The sequence below is a fragment of the Apodemus sylvaticus genome, chromosome 12 (genome assembly GCF_947179515.1).
Source record: "Apodemus sylvaticus chromosome 12, mApoSyl1.1, whole genome shotgun sequence".
NCBI lineage: Eukaryota > Metazoa > Chordata > Mammalia > Rodentia > Muridae > Apodemus > Apodemus sylvaticus.
In genome coordinates this window covers 69,168,184-69,193,002 of record NC_067483.1, presented here as the reverse complement: position 1 = coordinate 69,193,002, position 24,819 = coordinate 69,168,184, and the positions used below count along the sequence as shown (strand labels likewise).

Here is a 24,819-nt window from a genome sequence, read left to right as displayed (position 1 = left end):
TATTAGACATAAATGCGCTGTGTGTGTGTGTGTGTGTGTGTGGCCAGAAGACTGAAGTCAAACCCAAGCGGGAGTGGTCAGTATTAGAAAGGCATAAGATATATATGAATGTGCTGTAAATGTTGAATAATGTGTTAGTATCTTCTGGGTGATGGTTAAGGCACACTTGCTATAAAAAATATTATTTATTGCTTATCTCAAACTCTTTTGAATTAGGCACCTCAATTTTCATCGGGCGACCAGAATAGAGATTGCAAAGTTAAATGATTACAGAGTAGGAAGGCCACTTCCGCCCGGGGTGAGTGGGATAGGAGGCAGGCACAGTGGGGGCAGGGCGACCTGGAACACCTGCGACACATTCCTGGTGGCAGCTTGCCGATGTTAGTTCAGGGGATCTGTAATATTCTTCGGTTTCCCAAAGAGAATAGAAGTATGCATTTTCAGTGGACATGATCTCAATGTTGAAAATGGGCAACTAATGGAACTAAAAATATTGTTGATGGGAAAGCAATCCTGTGGTACCACACGACATATGGGCCCGGTGGTTTGTAACCTCTGATCTAATCTGTGGAATGGGAGGGGCAACTTTTACCCTCTCAGAAGTTCACTCACTTCTCAGTCAGTGAACTCCAAGGCTATATATAGAGAGAGGGAAGGAACGACAACAGAGGGTCAAATTTCCTGTGCTTGGATGTGGAGATAGCTTCCCTAGCCAAACTCCTTGGTCTTTCCCAGTGCCTCAGCACCAACACGCTTCACAGGACACACTCCACAGCACGGGCCTTGCAGCTGCGGAATAGCTAATGTCCTCAAGGGGTGTCCAGCTGACTTGCTGAGGAGAACCTCAGGCAGGTAAGCCTGGTTTACCGGCCTTCTCAGCACAGAATCACCAATTGGAACTTCGAAGACTTTTCGTCAGAAATTTGTGGGCGGAAACTTCCTGGGGTTGCTGTGAGCTTTTTGAGGCTTCTCAGCTTCAGATGCAGGTGAGTGGGTGTCTCACTGAGAAGCAAAGAGAAGAGGACAGGAGAGAGGTGTTTCCCTTGACTGTGGAAACTTTATAAAGAAAACTTACGTTCTCTGGAGCAGTCAGCGTCAGAGTTCTGTCCTTGACACTTGAGTCTCCACAAGACTGAGAGAAGGAAACCCTTTCCTGGGGCCGGGCGCCATGCAGCAGCCCATGAACTACCCATGTCCCCAGATCTACTGGGTAGACAGCAGTGCCACGTCTCCTTGGGCTCCTCCAGAGTCAGTTTTTCCCTGTCCATCTTCTGGGCCTAGAGGGCCGGACCAAAGGAGACCACCACCTCCACCACCACCTCCATCACCACTACCACCGCCATCACAACCACCCCCACTGCCACCACTGACCCCTCTAAAGAAGAAGGAGCACAACATAGATCTGTGGCTACCGGTGATATTTTTCATGGTTTTGGTGGCTCTGGTTGGAATGGGGTTAGGAATGTACCAGCTCTTCCATCTGCAGAAGGAACTGGCAGAACTCCGTGAGGTAAGCCTAGCACATGGGTTAACACCATGGCTGCACCATGACCCTGTGGCGTGGGAGTAGGGACTTGCTATGGTCCGTATGGGCCACTGTGTTGCTTGCAATGATTTGGGATTTTTGTTGTTGTTTTGTTTTTAGTAGCAAAGATCTTTTTTAATGCCCTCTATTTTAGAAAAGAGTTGTTAGAGTCTCTTCTTTAGAGTTGGAGAATCAGGCGCTCACTTCTTCAAAGAGAGTTGTTCTCAATCTGTGGGCTGTGACCCCATAGTGAGGGGAGTCAACCATTTTGTGGGGGTTGCAGATCAGATAGTCTGCATATCAGATATTTGCATTATGATTTGTAACTGTAGCAAAGTTACAGTTATGAAGTAACAATGGAATAATTTTATGGTTGGGGGTCACCATCATGTGAAGGACTGTATTAAAGAGCTGCAGTGTTAGAAATGTTGAGAACCACTACTCACAGGAGGTTATTCTCCATCTTCTAGAGAATTCAAAGCAAATAATTATTCCTCTCTCAGTTGTCAAGGGTATTTGACAAGCTTCATATTTAGTGATTCAAGGAAGAAAATCAATTTTGAATTTGTCAGAAGAGTAAATAAACCAAATCTTGAAAAGACTTAGAAGCCTTACTACTACTGTAGATACAATCGCATGGCCAAACTCTAACTCAGGCCAGGCTCTGATGTATTAGAGTCCTCTTTCTATGGACTGCTGTGACTTCCGCTTCCTTGGCTTAAATAACTCCACATTTATTCTTTTTCCCTCGCTAGTTCACCAACCAAAGCCTTAAAGTGTCATCTTTTGAAAAGCAAATAGGTAAGTACTTTTATGTCTGTCTTTTGAGTTCCCAAAGGTGGTCTTCAACACTCAGCAGAGTTGGGAGACACCTGGGATTCTGTTTCATTTTTGGGCTTGTCATTCTTAGGTATGAAATCCTGAGAAAAAGTGAACTATGTAAAAATATTGATTACAGTTTATTGTTCAATATCAGTGTTTCTGAATGAACACAACTCAAACAGATTTGGACTTGACTTTAGAAAGAGATGCACATATAGCCCTGGACCTTTTCCCTTGGCTCCTTCCAAGAGCATCTTGGTCCCATCTTGCACTGTGGTGGCTGTGACTGCTAGGGACAGGAGGGGAGTAGAGGCAAGAGTACTAGATGCGAAATCCTAGACCAAGTAGGTTCAGTGCCCAAGCCTCCTGGAATAAAACTGGGGCTAGGAGAACAGTCCCCTGATGCCTTGCTACCTATTAGGACTTTCCAATGCATAGAGAAACCTCCACCTCTCACTAATGGCCCAGAAATGAGAAGCAAATACAAAGCTAGTTTCCTTTGCAAGGGCAACATGACAATTTTATCCTAATAACTTTGAAGAAAAACATGAAAAGGAGAGCTGGACCCATACATAGTACTGCTTGGTCTTCATGCGGGTCCTTCAACAACTGGAGTGAGGGCTGTCCCTGAGTCTGTTACCTTCCTGTGGATCCCACTTCCCTAATTGGCTGCCTTGTCTGGCCTCAGTGGGAGAGGATGTGCCTAGTCCTTAGTGACTTGATGTGCTAAAGTGGGTGACATCCAGGGGGCTCCCCCTTCTCAAAGGAGAAGAGTGGGGGAGGGGCTATGTGGGAGGAGGATGGGGGAGGGGCTGTGATCCAGATGTAAAGTGAATGAATAAATTAATGGAAAGAAGAAAAGAAATGAAGGAAGGAAGGAAGAAAAAGAAAGGAAGGAAGGAAGGAAGAAGGAAGGAAGGAAGGAAGGAAGGAAGGAAGCAAAGAAAGAAAGAAAGAAGGAAGGAAAGAAAGAAAGAAAGAAAGAAAGAAAGAAAGAAAGAAAGAAAGAAAGAAAGAAAGAAAGAAAGAAAGAAAGAAAGAAACCAGTTAGCTCCTGCCTGAGGATATAAGCTCTTCTAGGGATGATCCTGGTGTGCTCTGGTTTTCAGCTCTGCATTCAAGTCCCAGAGATCAGATTACACAGGCACAGTGGAAATAACTTGTTAGAAAAACGAAACTTCTCAGGATTTCTAAAGTGAAATCATTTTGAAAATCAGTGGAGCGTGGCTTGTGAAACAGATGGTGATCACTCATTTTCACCTACTTGATGGAATCATTTTAGTGAATAGAAGTCAAATGAACAGATGAGTCAGGTCGCCTACCCCAGGGGTTATCTTCTTTATACCAACGTGGATGGCCAGAAATTGATGAACCATCACAGGAACATCAAAATTGCAACTTCACTATTAAGAGGAGCTGATTTAAAGAAAGGAATATTTATTTCTTCCATCAAATTCATAAAAAGAAAAATACAAAGATTATCAAATATGTGAGAGAGAAAAAAGTCATATTTGACACAAGTCTCATCCAGTGTGCATGGAAATTGCTCTAAGAATCTTGAAGAACACTCACTGAGTGAAGAAAGTTCATTCCGAGGTCTTGAACTGCTAGTCTACCTTGTAATTACATCACCAAAAGATTCTTTTAGTTGTCATCTCTCTCTCTCTCTCTCTCTCTCTCTCTCTCTCTCTCTCTCTCTCTCTCTCTCTCACACACACACACACACACACACACAGACATATATATATATATATATATATATGTAGTGTTCATGACTTTCTTATAAAACAACAACAGTTTGAGCAGTTTGGAAGAAGCTGAACTCTCAGAGAAGATGAGTGGAAATACAATAGGATTTGTGGGACTTTTAATGCCATGAATATTGTGCACTTAATGCTGTTAGGTAAACAGACAAGTTATCAAAGGCCATTTTCAGTTTAATACTCATTATACAAGTGCATGTGCATGTTTTTAAACTTCTAAGAAAATACTTTTCAAACATTTATTTATTCTATTGTGTGTTTATGTACACATGCACATGTGTAGTGTGTGTGCCTAAGCTTGTGTGTAGAGGTCAGAGAACAACCTGTGGGAATAAGTTCTCTCCTTCTACCTGTGGGTTCCAGGGATCAAACTCAGGCACTCATGCTTAGCAGCAACTGCCTTTTCTCACTCAGCCATCTGCCCAGCCCTGTTTCTTTTTATACTGCTACCTTCCCCATGGTTAGCTAACTGGACATCTTACTTATATACAAGGGTTTTAGAGGACCTCCCATGACAGAGGTTGAGTCTTGGCTGGTGATTGAGGATGAGAGAGAAAGATGGATGCCTTTTCTCAGCTTACACACAGTGGAGAATAGGAACAAAGCAACAAGACAATTTCAATCTGTACTAAGAATGATAGGAAGCAGAGTGGTCTGGAAACCTCCTTTGTAGGGTAGCTTATGCTGAGGCACAGGGATCAGTCAAACACCTCTTGGAGAGAAGAGGTGTGTATGGGTCAGGGAGCAGGAAGGACATTCATATTTCCCATGCAAGGAGTCTGAGGCAGGAAAAGGTCTTTCCTTATATTTCTAGATATTGCTAGAACCTGTTGAGCAGATATTTATGGGAGTATATTTTACGAGAATAACATCATACTAGATTGTACGAGGAAAATAAAGGTAAGCAACGTGTGGCTCTCTGTTCCATTTCCTGTTAGTGTGTGGTGGAATGCTGGGTTAGGTCGCAGGTGGTTCATGCTGTATAAAAGGTCTAGTCTTGTCTATTCTGTTCACTCACTGTTTTTCAAGGGGGCTTGTTCTAGGTGCTAGAGAGGACACGATTGTTTCTATCATGAACTCAATAGACCAGGCTATCTTTACACCCAGGGTGTGTTTTATAGTCTACTTCCAAGCCTGAGGTCACCAAGTACTTTCCTATAAATTTTTTTTTAATATATCAGTTAGCTGAATTCATGAAGCCCAGTAATAGATTTCTACCTTAGCTGAAATTTTTGCAGTTAGAGAAACGGTGTTTATTTTCAAGAATATTATCAATATTAATTTCCTCAATTTAGTTTACTGATGCTACGCTAAATAAGACTAAATGCTCTTGTGACTTTACCATATTGTAAAATGCCATTAGGGAAAGACCTGGTGGCCCAGATCTCAAAGCACAGCAGTGTTAGTACTAGTTTAGTCATAAAGTATTTATTCCAGAGAGGTGCAGTTTTCCTGGACAAGAAGGAAGCAAAGACGAGTTTTTTTTTTTTTTTTTTTTTTTTTAAATAGTTGCCCCAGCAAGGAGAAGCCAGAAGTATCAAGAAAGGAAAAGTCAGAGGGATTTTTAGGTTTCAAAGGTTGAAGGGTCATAGTTGACAAAAGGTGCAGAAGGGTTTCCCAAAGAAAGAGCAGTGAAGGTGGTCTGAGAATCGACAGGAATGTAACACAGAGATCTCATCTGGAGGGTGTTGCGGACAGAATGAGGAAGGCCCAGGGGCAGGGAAGAAGGGGGCATAATCAGGTCATAGGACACATGCTGTGCATGAGTGTGCTCAATGTGGGGAAGGAAAGGAAGCAAGGCAATGCAACCTGATGGAATAAAAATCCTGTCAACCGTATGACCTGTGAGGAGGTCTTAACAGAGTCAGTTTGGGAATAGACTGTAGGATGATGGCTAGAAGGTGACTCAGTCATCTTTTCTAGACTCTCATCAGTCAGCAGAATCAGGGTAACAGTCAGCCTGGGTGTATACTGGTTGTCACCATCACTATCGTCAGCCAGCTTCTAATGTCTTTTTGCCAATCATACATAATTAGGGGGGTAATCTTGGCCTAAAGGGGCCAAGACCAGTTCTAAATGGAGTGACAAAAATAGCAGTCTTGTGCAGAAATGTTTGTATTCATGATTTTATTACAATGTAATTTATGTATATATCTGTCTTTTTCTAACATGTGTTTTTAAACTGTTTTTGAAATACACACTCCTATGAGTCCCCCAGTCTAGATTTTCTCGGTGAGTGTGTACTGGAATATTTCATCTTAGGCTCTGAAAATCTTATATTTAAATGATGGGATTTAGAATCTCATCAAGATATATTGTAGGTGGCCTCTATCATAATAATTTTTACATATCTTTTATCTCTCTGTTGTTGCAGCCAGCCCTAGTACACCCTCTGAAAAAAAGCCAAGGAGTGTGGCCCATTTAACAGGTTTGTGTCTGCAAGGAGTGGGTGGGGACAGAGAGCCTTTGGAAAAATGTGGACCAACTGCTAAATTTCCATTGTAGCTCTTGGAAAGTATTACTGACAACCATAGTTATCATGTAAGATCATTCTTATCTCTTGGATTTCATGACCCTAATCTGACAAAACTTAGTGCTATGGAACTGTGTATGATTTCATCTTGCCCATGCAAAGCATACTCTTTTCAACCATTCCAAAGTCTGCAGGGAGACTTGTGACATAGGTCCAATAGGAGCACCAGAAGGTGAAATGGTTAGCTATTTAGTGGTTTAGTGCAATATGGTATGAGCCCCTCCATTAGAAAATTAAGCATCAAAAATGTGGGTAAATCTCACAGTAAGAGGTTCACCATGGCTTCTGTATTACCTGGAGACTGTAGAAAACTTAATCTTGGTCTATAAACACTTATTGAGTACTTGCTGTGAGTAGGTACATTTAATCCTGTGTGAATGCAAAGGAAGGGGATTAGCCTGAAAGAAGAGGCCAAGGAATACCAACTAAATGAGGAGATGGCCCACATAATCATGAGACTCTGTCCAGATGTGGGACAGAGATCCCTTTCTTTATGGAGGGGTCCTCGAGCCCAGAAGTGTTGTACTAATTTAGATTATAAAGTGTTTATTACAGAGAGCTGAAATTACCCTAATAATCTTCCCTGAGTTTCACCTGAGTCACACACTAAATTTGCCCTAATCACATGGATGATTATAATGAGGTGGGGAATTTAACAAACGTGTTGAAGAAACTCCGTGGTGGACCATGTTTTAACTCCTCGACCACTTTTGCATCAGCTGTCATTCTGGATAGAACTTTTGCTGAGGGAGGCCCCACAGTTTTTGCCTTGGAATCTTAGCGTGTCAGATGTATGAGTCTTTCTGGCTGAATGCTCCTCTCTGGTTTATTACAGGGAATCCCCACTCAAGGTCCATCCCTCTGGAATGGGAAGACACATATGGAACTGCTCTGATCTCTGGAGTGAAGTATAAGAAAGGTGGCCTTGTGATCAGTGAAGCTGGCTTGTACTTTGTATATTCCAAAGTATACTTCCGGGGTCAGTCTTGTAACAACCAGCCCCTAAACCACAAGGTCTATATGAGGAACTCTAAGTATCCAGGGGATCTGGTGCTAATGGAGGAGAAGAAGTTGAACTACTGCACTACTGGCCAGATATGGGCCCACAGCAGCTACCTGGGGGCAGTATTTAATCTTACCAGTGCTGACCATTTATATGTCAACATATCTCAACTCTCTCTGATCAATTTTGAGGAATCTAAGACCTTTTTTGGCTTATATAAGCTTTAAAAGAAAAAGCATTTTAGAATGATCTATTATTCTTGAATAGGAATATTGTCTTGAGTGAGAGTCTTCTTAAGACCAATTGAGATTAATTAAGACTACGTGAGCCACAAAGACCTCACGATCACAAGGTCCAACAGGTCAGCTATCCTTCATTTTCTAGAGGTTGATGGAGTGGGCCTTAATGCCTGCATCATGAGCCAGATGGGAGGAGGACTGTGACCGAGGAACATAAAGCTTTGGGCTGCTGTGTGACAATGCAGAGGCACAACAGAGAAGGAACTGTCTGATGTCAAACGGTCAAGAGCATTTTAGCCATTGAAGAAGACACCTTTAAACTCACCTTCCAGGGTGGGTCTACTTGCTACCTCACAGGAGGCCGCCATCTTTTAGACCCAGAGTTGTGGTATGAATATACAAGGGTGAGAAAGGAGGCTAGGTTTAACTGATAAGCTAGAGACTGAAAAAAGCCAGTGTCCCATTGGCACCATCTTTACTGTTAGCTGATGTTTTCTGAGCCTACCTTTGATACTAACAGAGAAATAAGAGGGATGCTTGAGGCACAAATCATTCTCTACATAGCATGTGTACCTCCAGTGCAATGATTTCTGTGTGTGTTTGTATGTATGAGAGGAAACAGATTCTAAAGAGTCATAGAAATATAATGTGTACATTATGGAGTACATATTAGAAATGTTTGTGTTACATTTGATGCTAGAAGATCTGAATGTTTCTTGGCAATAAACTCTAACAGTCTTCAAAAATCTTTAATTATCAGCTACTGATGCTGTTTTTCCTTTAATATAACTAGTATTTATGTCCTGTGCATGTTAATGAAGAAAAGAAAAATAAAATCACGTTATAGAGTATAGAAATGAATTAAGGGCATAGACTTTGGAAATCAGTGAGATGTGTTTATTGTTCCTTTTCTCTGCGGTTTCTTCATTCATAATGACTTTGGAGCATTCTGAGAAGAATTTGCAAAGGTGAGTAGAGCCATGTGACAAATTCCTCTATCTTCCTTGGTTTCTCTTCTCTTTCTTTCTGGTTACTTTCCTCTGGACCTCACATTACCCTGAGTTTTGTTTATCAGCTTTATGACCAATGTTAAGCAGACCCAACTTTTCATATATTCAATGTCAGCTCATATTTTCCTGGGGCAGAGCTATGAACAAAGTGGAAAGGACTCATGCTTCATAGTTAAAAGGCTGGGGTTGAGTCTCTGTCCTTTTTCTTAGCTCACTTTGTAGTCTTTGGGTGACCTCTGATGTGCAGAAAAGAGCTGATATATGTGTAATATCAGTGGAGCCTCTTTAATGTGTATGTTTAATAGAACTTTGAATAGATTACAGACTGGGAGTTTGAAGCACCAAATAGGAGGGAAAGTGGAACAAAAGGAAACAGACACAAGAAACACACAACAATCCATAGCACTAGACACAAGACTGATATCATTAGGTATCCGATATGTTCAGGAATTAAATAGGGGCAGGAGAAGGGACAGTACCAAGACAACAGATTCCAAGATCTCATCTGAAAGACAATAAATGTTTCCTGAATGAACCGAAGGACAAAACCAAAGACTCAGGTTGGAAAGACTCAACTGCTCTTCCTCAGATTCTGCTATGGGTGGTTTGGTTCCTAAATGCAGAATTGCAGAATGTCTGAGAGAATTTGGTCTTTTGGTTGTAGATTTGTCCTTCCAGTCACTACGATAAAACCTTCCTTATCTTTTTTCCTTATATTTTGAAGACGCCTACTCCAAGGGCCACAGGATGTTTTCTGGATGTTTTTATTTTCTTGGTCAGTGGATATTTCTAGATAATCATTCTACAGTAAAGAAGAATTAAGTGTGGGGCAGAGGCATCTTGGGATTGGTGTGTGTTATAACTTAGCAATCAAACTACTTTCATCATCTCCATCTCTCTAAGGTGACTCTGGGGTTATATTAATAGCTCACTACACTTGAAGTGTTCTGATCTTGGCCTTTCAGTGAAGATCAAATATAGTATTAGTTCCAGTCAAAAGATGGTAAAAATACCTTTAGAACCCTTGAGGTATTTTTCTTTAACTTGAAATGTAAGTAATGTTAAAACCAAAACAACTTCAGATATATTTGTTGAAAAGGGGATCACCTGTTGTTTCTTAGCGAAAGATGATTAAACACAAAATTGAACACAGACGCACACAGAAGTCACTTCTTGTTCAGTAGTTTGAGGTTTTGTTTTCTAACATCTAACAGCACACAACACCCATTCTTTTCTTAGCCCCTCAGAGTGGTGGCTTTGTGTTCTCTGAAGTAGGTTTTGACTTTACCGCAGCTTAACAGGAAAGAGCTCTCCTGTGGCCATCATCAGAAAGGTGCCTCATCTGAGACCCTTTCAGAAGAGGGAAGTGGAGGGGGAAACCTGGCCCCTCAAAACCAAAGTAGATGCTTGCCTTTATGAGCTAAGCTTTAGACATCCTCTGGTCCTTATCAAAAGAAGTACAGAGGCTGTGTGTGTGTGTGTGTGTGTGTGTGTGTGTGTTTAAAAGTACCTGGGTAGAATTTCTACATTTATTCCTTTTCTTCCCTAATGTCATGGGTCATGAGTGATTTAGAAAGAAAAAGAGAGGCAGAACTCATCGTTTATGGGCTCAGCAGTGAGCCCAACTGAATAGTGCCAAGGACCTTTAGAACTCGCCTAAAAATGTGCTAGACTTAGCCATGTAAATGGCTAAGCAGGCATCTTGTTTCTTAAAGTTCATTTAGAAAGCAGCAGAGTGTCATCTCCATGCTGACCCGCTCACTTCTGCCCCAGGTCTGCTGAACTGTGACACAGTTCTCCATACTTCTGAAAATGCATCTTCAGAATAAGGCAATACAGCTTCCATCCTGTCTCATTCAGAGGTTTCCTCGGAGCTGTGGGGAAATTAAAATTCTAATTCTATAGAATGATGTGAAACTTCTGCTCACATTTTAGAGGCGCTCCAGTCTTCACATAATCTAAGACTGACAATGAGACCTCCATTCTCTGTAAATGGACAGTACCCATTATAGCAGGGTTCCTGGCTCTAATTAGAATTCTAGCTGTGGATGCTCTCCCAGAGCACTTGCTACTCCCACAGTAAAGTAATTTATTGCCTTCAAGGCATCCCTAAAACAATGTGTATAAACAATGTGTATAAACTAAAGGTTTAGAGTAATGGTATGTGTGTGTGTGTGTGTGTGTGTGATACACAAAATATAAGCTACATGTGAAACTGAGTATTAGACTACATCATTTCCAAATTCACATATATCTTCTTGAGTAGACACTCAAAAATTCTGGTACTTAAACTTAAGATATTTATTTGTTCTCCAAGTGGCTTTTAAAAATGTCTTTGCTGACAGTCATTTGGACAATCTCATGCTCATATAATATGTTTGCTGATTATTTTGTCCCCTACACTCTTTCTTATTTATTTCCAACCTCCCTTACCCTCCATCCATCCCTTTCTATAAAGTGTGACTTTTGGTTTGGTTCTGTGACTCATTTCATTTAACCCTGGCCATCGATGTGAACAATTAGAGCCTGGTAGGATCACGGGTGGCACAGGACTGAAGGCAATTACTACCTCTCTCTGTGGGTCTATCAGTAGCAAATAGTTCATTAGTGAAGGTCAGGAACCTATGAGGCACTCCTCTGTGTTTGACTTTTATTATGGGCCTATTCTTGTGCAGCCCCAGTGCAAACATCTGCAGCTGTTGTGAGTCTGTGATTGCAAGTGGCTATGTCTTACCAGATGATAGCATATTGGAGCCCTTCTCCCTAACTTCTGGCTTTTACATTCTTCCTAGTTCCTCTTTCATAATGTTCTCTGAGCCTTAAGGGTATGGTATAAATGTCTTGTTTAGGACCAAGCACCCATGATCAAAGTCTTCATCCCTTTGTATACATGAGTCTCTGCACTTAATACCATTCATCAAGAAGAGAGACTTCTTTGATTAAGGATGAAAGTAACATTTGTCTATGGGTAAGATATAAATAATTATAAGACAGATGCTGCTATGAACGTTTAGCTAGACCATGATATTCAAGTTTCCCTGGTAGAGTCTGTAATTTCCCACCAGCAAGGATTTTTTGACTAGATTATACTTGGCATGGCTTCCCTCCAATGGAGCAAGTCTCAAATTCAATTGACGAGGTGTTAGTCACACCTATAACAAAAGCCACTACAACACTAGTGGGGACATCTTGCCTGGAAGTTGGCAAGTGTCATTTCTTTTGAATGTCTACCATACAAAAGAAACTTTCCTAGATGATACAATAATAGAGTCCTTTACAGAGTTCATTTCATTGGCAAAGAGGAAAGCAGGCAATAAAAAATAATTAAAAAATATATAGGTACATAGCTGTTATTCTTATACTTACCAGACTAAGGCAGATGGATTGCAGGATTGAGGTCAGACTGGGTTACACAAGTTTCTCTTCTCCAGAAGAAAGCAAACACATATTTAAGGTGGCAGAGAGTGATGGGAAAGTGGCCATTGAAAGGACAAAAAGAAGACATACAGATGTCTGGGGCAGAACAGCTCAAGCAGAGAGGCTGCCAGTTCAGAGACTTAAAATGGAAAGTTGTTAGGTTTTATTCTAGCGTAATGTAGATTCATATGTTGTAAACTTAATCCTTGAAGTGATAGTTCTGGGACATGGGACCTATTAAGAGGTGACTAAGTCATGAAACAGAGCCCTCATGAGTGGATTGATTTTATTTTATTAAGAACTAGGCTAATAATCTGCCCACTATGTGTTTTGACTTTGCTTTTTAAAACATGTGTTCTTGTCCTCTCACTTTTGGCCAAGTTATGGACCAGTTCAAAGACAATCGTCAAATGTCCTCCCTCTGTCCGCCCCATCCTTATACCCACAATATGACCATAGACTTCCCGGTCCTTACGAGTCCCTCATTCTTCACCTTGTAAACTATTCAATCTATGGTGTTGTGATGTAGCAATAGAGGACAGAGTTAGGGTCATCCTATACATAGAGATCACAGTGTCCCAGGGGTGTCCATAGATTTTCTCTAACTTCTTCCTCTGAGAGCTATGTACTCTGCTTCCATCGGAACTCCCAGAGCCACCATGCTGTTTTCTCTGGCAACTCAGTTGTCTTGAGATAAGAAAGAAAGAGATTGAAGTCAGGGTGACAAGGCCTGGCTGAGTTCACCCACTGCTATTGCTTAACTGTGTGTGTGTGACTTTAAGTAAGTCCCATGAACATTGCAAAATTCTTTTCTTAGTCCTCTATAGAAATGCCATTGATGCCATGAAAAGGAATACTTCATGACTCAGAAAGACTACTGGAGGAAGAACAGTGGAGCTTTAGTATTTCTCTACAAGTTTCTTGATCGTCATGGTTAGATAAATTCCTGGGAAGGTGAGATGGTGTGGCAGGCAAAGGCACTTGCAAATCTAGTGAACCGAGGTCAATTCCCCAGAAAGCGTGTAAAAGTGGGAAGAGAAAACTGACTCTTCTGACCCCCACACATGTGCTGTGACATATGTGCCTATATACACATATCACACACACACACACACATGTGCACAGAGAAAATTAAGATTTCTTGCTTTTTAATATTTTCATAAGACTCAAATAGAAAAATCTCAACTGTAAAAAACTCCCTGTTATAAGAAACAGACAGAAAATAATAATCTGAGGTGTGAAAGTAAAAGAATACTATTTTATATTAACCATAGTCTTTAAAATCATTTTATAGCCTGTTTTTATTTTTAAGTATGTCACTATACAAAGAAGAGCAACTGGTTTGTGTCAGATTCTTTATTCATAGTTGAGATATTGGATATCTTATGTGTTCATTATATATAAAGTCTACTATGATTAGCCATATTTTAATTAGCATACAAATAATGGGACTCATAACATATTCATACATTCATATCATGTATTTTGCTTATATTAATTTCCAGTTGCCATCTCATGTTCCTTTCTCTCCTTTCCTGCTGGCTTCCTTTCCTCCTTCTGTTTTCTATTTGTAAGTATGTACTTATATTTAAATCCATGTTTTCAATCTGAAGTAAAACATTATACTTGTCTATTTGACTTTCCTAAGTCTGGCATATTTTGCTTAACATCCTGCAGATCTGATTAGCCATCCTGATGACTGTATCTTTTCATTCTGAAATACAATTTTAAGAGATGACATTTCAATATTTAATTTTGGTAACAGGACATTTAAGTTTCATGCTATCCTTGACAGTAGCTGCCCTCTTCATTAAACCTGGGATCACTTCAGGAGATGAGAGCTGCCAAGGGGTTCCCCCTCTTTCCAGTACAGCCTGTCATAGAGGGACTAGAACCTCCTGATTCTCATGTTAACAGCCCCACTTTCTGTGGGTGAACCACTTCAAAGACTATGTGAAGTTTTGGTAAGAGACACCCTCGATACCATCAAGTTTTAAAGTGTTCAAATATGTAAGGCACACAAGACAAGAACCATCGCCAATGAGACGACAGCCACTTGGAGTTTCCAAGGCTTCTATGGGCATGGATAGATCTTCTGAGTTTATTTGTTCTAGAAGTTATGCTTCATCCTGCTTCAACTCAACTCTGTTCTTGTTCCACTTCCAATCTGTAGAACAAAATGCATACACATTTTTTTTTGTTTTTGTTTTTGTTTTTTTTTGGAATGGAACGTTCTAAACGTTGTCTATCGTTGAAAGAGAAGGTCCATGGAAGGAGGTTTGTGGAACTATAAAGAGACTCAAGCAAATGAATAAGATGCTAGATCTTCACCAAAGAGATTAAAGTCTAGACTGAAGTGACCTTTGAGATTCATTGAGAAGAGACAACACCCTTTAGATGGTGAGAAAGAGACACAGAGGTGTTAAACAGAACTCTGAAGCATGAGCTGGATGGAAGAATTATCTCAACCTCAGCATCCTCTTTGCATCATTTAGGTGGCCGTATTCTGGTTTCTAAGAAATTCAGAAGACTTCTGCAGAGGTTTGGACAGGGTGATGAAAAGAAGAAACCAGCAAGGGTTGATTCTGCTAAAGCTTCCTTTAGAGTTGTGCTCTTGGGCCCAGTTGTTGCTGGCCAGCCAGCTTTTCCAACCTGCCCAATGGATACGAAGATTGCTTCTGTTTCTAGCAGAGAATGTATCCAGGAGCCGAGGTGAGCGCATGACAGATTCACGTTTGATTAAGAATGCTTTTGTTCTACCTTACAGCCAAATTTGTGTTTATGGTTCACTGAATGATTAAGTATCTCAACTTTTAAAAGTGGTATAACATTTACTACAAAACTTATTATTGCCCTCAAATCATGACACGTGTACGTAGTAAGATTGTCTTGTCTCCCTTTGAGTAAGGGTTGTAGAAAATTCTAGAAAGTATACCCTTAACAACCCCCTTAGCCAAACATTCCTGACTCCAGCCTGTGAGAAAACTGAGAAGTGGCAACTTCTCGGTGGCTGTGGAGCATCAGTTAGAACTCTCGGCTAGGCTTGTCACATCCGAGGACTGTTGGCCACATATCAGTTTGCCTTATGGCCTCATTACAATTATCAGCATTCAGTTATTTAACAACCATTTGGTAAGAACATGCCAGGGACCAAGCCCAGTTGGAGGATGGAATGGCACACATAATGATGATTATTCTTTTGTTAATTTGTATCTTGGGTCCTGGGGAGCAAACCCAGCACTGTGCATTTGCTAGGCAAGTATTATTATTGCTAAGTACACCCACAAATTCTCATTCATTCTTATGAGACTTATCCTTAAATGGGGTTCAAAAATGTGATTAAAAGAACTAAACAAGAAAATAAACACATGATCTCAGAAATTGTTAGGCAACGATAAGTTCTATTTTGAGAACTAAAAGAGAAAATAAGCTAAAAAAGAGACTAGGTAATGATATTAGAGAAAAGACTCTGAGGAAGAAAGAGTACATGAGCGCAGTCAAAATGAATTTATATGGAATCGTTGAAATGCTTTCATGAACCCTTTTATATAGTCAGCATGTGCTAGTGATTATTATAATAGAGTATAATTTAAAAGAAAATTCGGGGATGAAGATGTAGCCAAGGGGGAGAATGCCTGCAGGAGTCACTGGGTTCCCTCGTTAGCACTACCACAGGAACACAATTATAAGATATAATAAGAAATAAGATAGCAATACAATCACTAGGTAGTGATCATTCTAGAGATCATTTCCTTTATAGTGATCATTTGTATTGCAATCAAACAATACAAAACAGTCCTCCGTTATGGCGGGAGACTGTACAACACATGGCAATATGCTTTGGGGAGCATCCCTAAGGTTTACGTATCTGTACTTCCACCTTGTCATTGGGACATCAAACATCTGTCCTGGTTTGCAGACTCCCCACCTGAGGTGTCTTACTCCTCTCTTCTCACTGAAAGCCACTAGATGATGGATCTAAAGCAAGAGTATGCTTCGCATGTAGGATGAAGAGAAGAAAGAACGATGTTGCTGGATTCCTGGGGATGAGAAGAGATGGATGCTGGGGAAGTAAGTGGGGTTAACGCTGGACAGGGCTCTGGAAGCTGGGGTGAGGAGTTTCTGCGTTATTGATAGGACTGACGGAAGCTTCAGGATGGAGTCATCGAAGTGGAGTGGAAGAGAAATGGAAAATGTTGGTACATATTTTGATAGCAGGGCCTTCATGCCTGATGATTAGGTGTTGGAAAGAAATGAATCAAGGATTACGCCTACCTTTTCTCTGTTTCCTTTATAGCACTTACCACAATTATTTCCTAGACTTAATTTTCTATGTGTTTGTTTCTCCAATTAGATCCATAACTGGTTTTAGTCTGGTGCAAAGATCAATTGCTTCAATAAAAAACAATAAAAATATCTCCTCTCCATGCAAACAGAGCTTCCTTCATCTTAAAGCCTCCACAGGCCTTCACACCATCTCCCTAAAGGTATTTAGGTTGTTCTCAAAATGTTCTTCTTTCAAAAAATGCTGCAGTGATTATGTTTATGTAGCAATATTTCTGCTACTCTGTCCCTAGGAAAGAAAGAATTAAAAGGGCTAAGCACATACTGTCTACTCCAACTTCTGATGTTTGTCAAATTATTTAAAATGTTGTATCAGTTCACACTGTTATGCCCACCGCCTGAGAGTGTTTCTTTACTATTCTGTTTTGTCATTAGTAAAAAAGAAGAAATGGAAACTGCCAGGTAAAATTGGAATTAGAATTTACATTTCACAAATATTTTGGAATTTTTTCATTTTTATTTTTGGTTTCCCTGGTGAACTTTTTTTGGGGGGATATTTTCTTTATTTACATTTCAAATGTTTCCTCTTTCCAGGTCTCCCCTTCAGAAACCCCTATCCCATCCCCCCTGCCTCTATGAGGGTGCTCCCCCACTCACCTACCCACTCCCATTTTCCAGCCCTGGCATTCCTCTACCCTGGGGCATCAAACACCCTCAGGCCAAGGGCCTCTCTTCCCACTGATGTCCAACAAGGCCATCCTCTGCCACATATGTAGCCAGAGCCATGGGTCCCTCCATTGTGCACTCTTTAGTTGGTGGTCCAGTCCCCAGGAGCTCCAGGGGGGGTCTGGCCTGTTGACACTGTTGCTCCCTCCTGGGGTTGCAACCCCCCTCAGCTCCTTCAGTCCTTTCTCCAACTCCTCCATCAGGGACCTGGCACTCAGTCCAATGGCTGGCTGCGAGCATCCACCTTTGTATTTGTCTGAGCTGCTCAGCCATGTCAGGGTCCCATCAGCAAGCACTTCCCGGCATCCACAATAACATCTGGGTTTGTTGATTGTATATAGGATGGCTAATATCCACCTATGAGTGAGTGTATACCATGTGTATTCTTTGTGACTGAGTTACCTCACTCAGGATGATATTTTCAAGTTCCATCCATTTGCCTGTGAATTTCATGAAGTCATTGTTTGCAATAGTTGAGTAGGATTGCACTGTGTAAATGTACCACATTTTCTGTATCCATTCCTCTGTTGAGGGACACCTGGGTTGTTTCCAGCTTCTGGCTATTATAAATAAGGCTGATACGAACATAGTGGAGCACGTGTCCTTATTACATGTTGCAGCATCTGGGTATATGCCCAGTAGTAGTTAGCCAATATAATTTGATCTTAAAAAAACAAAAATTAAGCCACTGTGTTTTCTTCAGTGGTACATGACCACACTTTGCATGTTAATAGAGCATATAGCATCTGTTACATATGTTACAGATATTTCCTTCCAGTGTGTCATCTGTCTGTTAATATTTTCCATGTAGAAATATTTGAGTTTTCAAAACACATCTCTTTTGCCTTCCATAACTCCTTGCCATTCATTCTTAGACTCACCTCATTTTATAACTATATTTTTTCAATAGAGCATTGGTGCAGTGTTTTAGCCCCATAACGCCTTTAGAGCCTGCACTGATGCGGTGTGGCGGGGACATGAGCTAGCTTTGCAGAGCACAAGCTGAGCACAGCAGCACGGGCTTTGCATCTCTGCTGCTCTGACACAATAGGGACGTAGTCTCCTCTTCCCTTCTGCACTCTTTCTCTCTCAGGGAAAACGTGGTATAATGGTTCAGCATTTATTTATATGTTTTTCTCCCCTTTGGGGGAAGTGTTCATATAGTTTTGTTTAGTTCTTAATGTTTTTATTAAGATTTTTTGTGGTTTTATTTTTTTTAACCAAACAAAAACTCAATGTAGCAACAAAACCAAGACACCAAAATATCTGACCCAAGCGGAGGAAAAACAAACAAAAGCATAAAACTAAAATCAAATAAAAGCACACACACAAAACCGTGGAGTCCATTATCTGTTGGTCAGCTACTCCTGAATGTCAGGCCTGCTCTGGAGTGGTTGATAGATCGATCCAGCCATCACTCTATTGGAGATAACTGATTTTCCCAGAAGGTTTAAATAACATTTCTGTTGGTAACCTTTATCCCAGTGGCTAGGTTTTCATTAATTCATTCATTCATTCATTCACTAATTCACTCATTCATTCATTCACTTAAAAAGTATAACAAAATAAAATATATAACAAAAACTATCACATCAAAGTTGGACAAGACAAACAAACACAAAGGGTCCGAAAGAAGGCACAAGAATCAGAGACACACTCGTTCACACACTCAGGAATACCATAAAAATGATAGTTTTATATAGGTCACTTTACAGGAACCTCTTCAACATATTCTAGACTTAAACCCTTAGATTTTCTTATTTTCCTGAGTGTGCCTTCTGTGTCCTTGACCTCGAACCATCTCGTCTGCTTCCTCAGGAGCTCGGACATCCGGTTTGCTGAGGTTACAAATGTGTGATTAAACATTAGCCATTTCCCAGTGGGAAGGACCTAGCAGGGGCAGCCATGTCTCACCCCTTGGCCTTCAGGTCCAGCCCCCACATCACTCTGCTCTTCCTTGCCTGCTCTATTGTGCTCACCAGGTTCAGAGGCTTTTGGGGGTGCTGGTGGGGGGATGGGTTGGAGAAAGCAGTCACAGTCAGGCATCCCTCCTCAGGCCCTTCCCTTCTTGACTCATTTGGCAGCAATGAGTCTATTTTGCAGGTATTTTCCAAAGCCCCTAGCTACCAGTAATAAGACTCCAATCCATCACCATCCTGGCCAGTGCTGCCACCATCTCCCGTTTGCCTCCCTGTTCTGTGGTCAAAAGTGCAAATATTTGTTATTTCTTTTTTAAAAAATTGGTTATTTTATTTATTTACATTTCAAATGTCCCTCTTCCCAGTTTCCCCTCTGCAAACCCCCTATCCCCAAGCCCTGTTTCTATGAGGGTGCTCCTTCACCCACCCGCCCATCCACTCCTGTCTCACTGCCCTAGCATCTCCCTGTGCTGAGGTATCAAGCCTCCACAGGACCAAGGGCCTCCCTCCCATTGATGCCAGATAAGGCCATCCTCTGCTACATATGCAGATGGAGCCATGCTCTTTGGTTGGTGGTTTAGCTCCTGGTTGGTTGATATTGTTGTTCTTCCTTTGGGGTTGCAAACAAACCTCTGCAGCTCCTTCAGCCCTTCCCCTAACTTCTCCATTGGGGTCTCCATGCTCAGTCTGATGGTTGGCTGCTGGCTGTGAGCATCAACATCTATACTGGTCAGGCTCTGAGAGAGCCTCTCAGGCAATGGCTATACCAGGCTCCTGTCAGCAAGCACCTCCTGGCATCAGCAACAGTGTCTGAATTTGTTCATAGATGGGATGGAGCCCTAGGATTCAAAACTTGTTGAATCGAGAAAGACATTGAGTAAACCTTGCAAAAAGTTTCAAAGTCCATGGTGTGGTTAAGTCTACTGAGAGATTTTCAGGTAAGAGATGTAAGGTGACAATGTGAATGGGAAGAAGGCAGTTGCTTAGGCAGTGGGGGAAGGGAAACCCACAGTAATTTAGCACTCGGTTTCTAGTGGTGGCCATTCTATGTGCCTATGAACCACAACATGTTTGGCAGCCTTTGCCAGCCATTGCTTCAACATATAGCTGAGCAGCTCACAGGGTAAGGCTGTTCAGGAAGAGGAACACCATGATTGACCTGCTTACGAACCATCCTGGCTCACCAGAGTTTTGCATCTGAAAAGGAAAAGAAAAGAACAAACCTTGAATCTCATCAATAAAATAATGAGATTAACATCACACCCTGCTCCCCCGCCCCGCCCCGCCCCGCCCTGCCCCGCCCCGCCCCGGCCCTGCAATGTTCTGGAAATGAAGCACTTCCAAGATTTAGGTGTAGCTTTTTATACTACTGATCACCTTGCCTCTCAAAGGACGGTAAAAATGACCGTGACTGTGAAACTGTCTTCTGATATCAGTGGTGGGAACCTGGTGTTTTCAGGGAAAATTATTCACTTATATTTGATTTATCTTTTAAAACATATGGGATGCTGCTCTTCGCCAATTCACAGTGGCAATCATTACAAGTATGTCCTGGAGGGTGGGGTCTTCAGAGGGTCACATGCAGGATGCAGGAATTGGTGGCTGTCATTTCACCTGTGAAGTTTGAGCAACACTTCCAAAACTCACTTCGAAGCTAATGGTGACTTTTCAGATGTTAGGTTGTGGGAAGGCATGGAGTTGGAATTCTAGATTAGTCGGCTTGCTAGTTTCTTTGTAAAGATCTTAGAGCTTTCCAGTGTTTTACCTTTCATTATAAGTTTCCTTCAATGTATTCTAGTCTCATGGATTCGGAAGCAGACTTATAAAGACCACAACATAAAAGGCTTCATTATCTATCTCTCTATTGGTTATTCTTCACAGGTTTAAGAAATGATCTGAATTAGCATACCTGTCTTAAGCATGAAACCAACATGCAGGATGCAAGCCTTGTTCTGTGTTGACTTCGTAGTTCAGAAACTCTCTGCTAATGTGAAAGGAAAAGCAAACTTAACTCCAAATTCATGGTGACTGAATATTTATGTTAGCTGTTAGATTTTTCTTTAAGAAGGACATAGTTCCCCATGTGCTCACCCAGGAGTGATTTTTAACATGGTTTTACAAATATATATATATATTTTTGTAAATATATATTGGGCTACATATGTAGCAGAGGATGGCCTTATCTGATATCAATGGGAGGGGAGGGAGGCTTGAGGGGTGAGGTGGGAGTGGGTGAATGGGTGGAGGAGCACATTTATAGACAATGGAGGGAAGAGAGGAGGGATGGGATGTGGGGATCATGGAGGGGTAAATATAATATATATATATATATATATATATATATATATATATATATATATATATATATATATATATATATATAATGCTGGTTAAACTGAAAGCACTGGCAGATGATGTGATATTGAATAGAAACATGTAGCAGTGGGGGATGGGGAACTGGGGCTAGCCACTAGAAAGTCCCAGACTCCAGGGAAGCAAGAGGCTCCCAGGAGCCAATGGTGATGACTTTAGTCTAAATATCCAACAAAAGGGGGATAGAATCGGTAGAGAACACCTCCAGTAGATAGGCACAGCCCCCAGTTGAGGGATGGAGCCACCCACACATCTCAAAACTTTTAACCTAGACATGTTCCCATCCAAAGGAAAGACAGGGACAAAAATTGAAACAGAGACAGAAGGAAAGACCATCCAGAGATGGCCTCACCTAGGGATCCATCCCATCTGCAGACACCACACCCCTACACTATTGTGGCTGCCAAGAAGAGCTTGCTGACAGGAGCATGACAAGGCTGTCCCCTGAGAGGTTCTACCAGCATCTGACTAATAATCTCACAACCAACCATCAGACTGAGCACGGGGAACCCCAGTGGAGGAGTTAGGGGAAGGACTAAAGGAGCTGAAGGGAATTGCAACCCCATAAGAAGAACAATATCAACTAACTGGACCACACAGGGACTAAACCACCAACCAGAGAGTATATATACATGAAGGGAGCCAGGACTTGGGCTACATATGTAGCAGAGGATGGCCTTATCTGATATCAATGGGAGGGGAGGGAGGCTTGAGAGGTGTGGTGGGAGTGGGTGAATGGGATGGGATGTGGGGGTCGTGGAGGGGTAACTGGGAAGGTGGATATAATTTGAAATGTAAATGAATAAAATGATTAATTAAAAAGTAAAAACATAAAAATACATGGTTACAGTTTATCTGGGTGTTTTCAGCTTTGAGAGAAGATGAGGGGCACTGAATGGAAAAAGCAGGAGACTGAGGACTGAACCTTGGATTATAGCAGATCTGGCAAGATCACTGACCAAAGTCAATGAAATAGAGTAGCGTATGCAACGGGAGAGCTGTGACAGTAGAGCCACTTTTGTGCAAAGGACAGACAGAATTCTGAGAAGGAAAGTGTCATTCTGAGAATGCCTGGGGCAGTAGCCTGAGGGGGAAGTAGAAGCCCTGTGACTAGGTGACACAGACCTCAGGGTCATCTGAGATAGTTTCAGTAACAGCGCATCAATGGAGAATGTGCACTTAGGATTAGGAAGTGATTCTGAGGTTTGGGAATGGGAGATAAGGACAGACTATTTCAAAACAGGCTGGAAACCAAGAGAGAAAAGAAGTCTAGAACACAGTCACTGTGAACCAGGAAACAGGCTTTGGGGTTCCTCACTGATATTTGTGGTATAATAAGCTTTTGTTTTTAAAGCACACATTGTTATCATTTTGTTCTCTAATGTTCCAATGTTGCTTGTTTTTATTTACAATTTTCATATTACACTTTTGTCTTCACTTTTTTTTCCTGAAAGTTGTTGGCCTAGAACACAGGACCGGCTGACCAGACAGGTGGGGAGTGAAGCTGAACCCTTGCAGGCTTTTTTTGCAGAGGCCAAGCCAGGAAAGGGGCCAATGACATCAGGGATGGGCGTGGCTGCATCACAGTAGCACCCACTTCACTCACAGGAAGCATGTCTGATCACTGACTCACTGCGTGGCCAGCTCTTCCTGTGCGGTAGTTTCCTCTCACTAAGTAATGTGAAAAGAACTACAAAGAGCCCTGGGAACTCATACTAAACAAAATAACTCCATCACACTGGTGCTGAATAAAAATCGTCTGTGGTTTCTATGGTAACAAGCTTGGGCTAAAGTAAAACAAATGAACAAACAAATAAACAAACAAATTAACTACAAAGCTATTAAGTAAGCAATCATCCAAGATCTTTGGTTACTAAAATCCTTTTATCTCTCCCTTTCTGTCTCCCTCCCTCCCTCCTCTTCCTCCCTCCTCTCCCTCCCTCCCTCCCTCCTTTTCTGCTTCCCTCCTTCTCCCTCCTTTTCTCATTCCCTCACTCTCTCCCCCTCCCTCCTTCTCTCCCTCCCTCCTCTCCCTCCCTCCTTTTCTGCTTCCCTCCCTCTCCCTCCCACTCTCCTTCCCTTCTCTCTCCTTCCCTCCTTCTCTCTCTCTCTCCCTTTTCTCTCTCCCTCACTCTCTCTCCCTCCCACTCTCCCTCCCTTTCTCTCTTTTTCTGAGAATTGTCACCGAAAGAAATAATTTCGTGAAGGAAAATCAGAAGTGAGCCTCAGGGTCACTCAGTGCCATGTGGAAATGGAATTAGAGACACATCTTTGTACTAAGAACAAATATCGGTTCTGCCTTTCAAGATAACATGCACTGAGTACAAACCACGAGCTGGTCTTTGGATAGTGCTTAGATTGCAGAGCTGGCAAAGGTATATTCAGCCTCAAAAAAGTGAGAAGGGGTGAAAGGTACACGGCTAGTAGTGATTGAGTGAGGCGGAGGCTCTCTGTGACAGAGGTAGATAGTAGGTGTTCTGTGAACTCAGACAAACAAGCTCTGGGAGGCTGGACAGTGCAGCAGCTCCTAGCAGGGCTGAATGAGGATGTTCTTAGGTACAGACTGCAGGGTAGGAGGGCATAGAGAATTGTTCCACTCCAGCAATACATGCCTCCCCTCAAGTCAGACTAACCAAATGACAAATGAGTATGGATTTTCATCGTTACAAATCTTGGGGACTTTCTCCAGACTTTTCTCCTCTAAGAGCCCCATCAAACATCTGTTGCTCCATTCCCTTCCTTGTCTACAAGGATTCAGTCACTTGCCATTGATTGTGAATGTGCAGAAGAGTCACCAGTTTGTGGGCTATGAAGACTTGGGTGTCTGTCTGTCACTCTCCTTCCGTTCCCATTCACCTAGTTCACCCTACAATTGTCCGGTGACGGCTGCTCTCTGAGCATCTGTGTAAAGCCCTCTCTTTTGAGGGTCTGTGTTTCCCAGCTTATCTAGGTAGGCTTTCCTTATTTCACTAAAGGGTTGTCTGTCATTTGTATCCTGCAATTAAAATATTATTTAATTGATATTGAGAGTTTGTGTTTGGCATTATGCTGATTTCTTAATAAGTATTACCTTATTTGGTCTTCATAAAATCTTATTATGTAAATTCTGTTGTTATTATTCCCGCTGCATAGAAGAGGAAACCGAAACACAATGAGAGCCCAAGGAAACTGGATCAGGAAACATAGCTAACAGCATAATGACAAG

The 24,819-nt window shown here is 41.7% G+C and overlaps 1 protein-coding gene across 1 annotated transcript; it reads left to right on the top strand.

The window, feature by feature from the left end:
* The first annotated feature begins 689 nt into the window (after window positions 1-689).
* Window positions 690-8,746, top strand: Faslg (Fas ligand). Its single transcript, XM_052200992.1, has 4 exons — window positions 690-1,510; window positions 2,281-2,326; window positions 6,485-6,538; window positions 7,479-8,746. Exons 1-4 carry the CDS (start codon window positions 1,169-1,171, stop codon window positions 7,871-7,873), a joined length of 837 nt encoding a protein of 278 aa, XP_052056952.1. The 5' UTR covers window positions 690-1,168; the 3' UTR covers window positions 7,874-8,746.
* The last annotated feature ends 16,073 nt before the right edge of the window (window positions 8,747-24,819 follow it).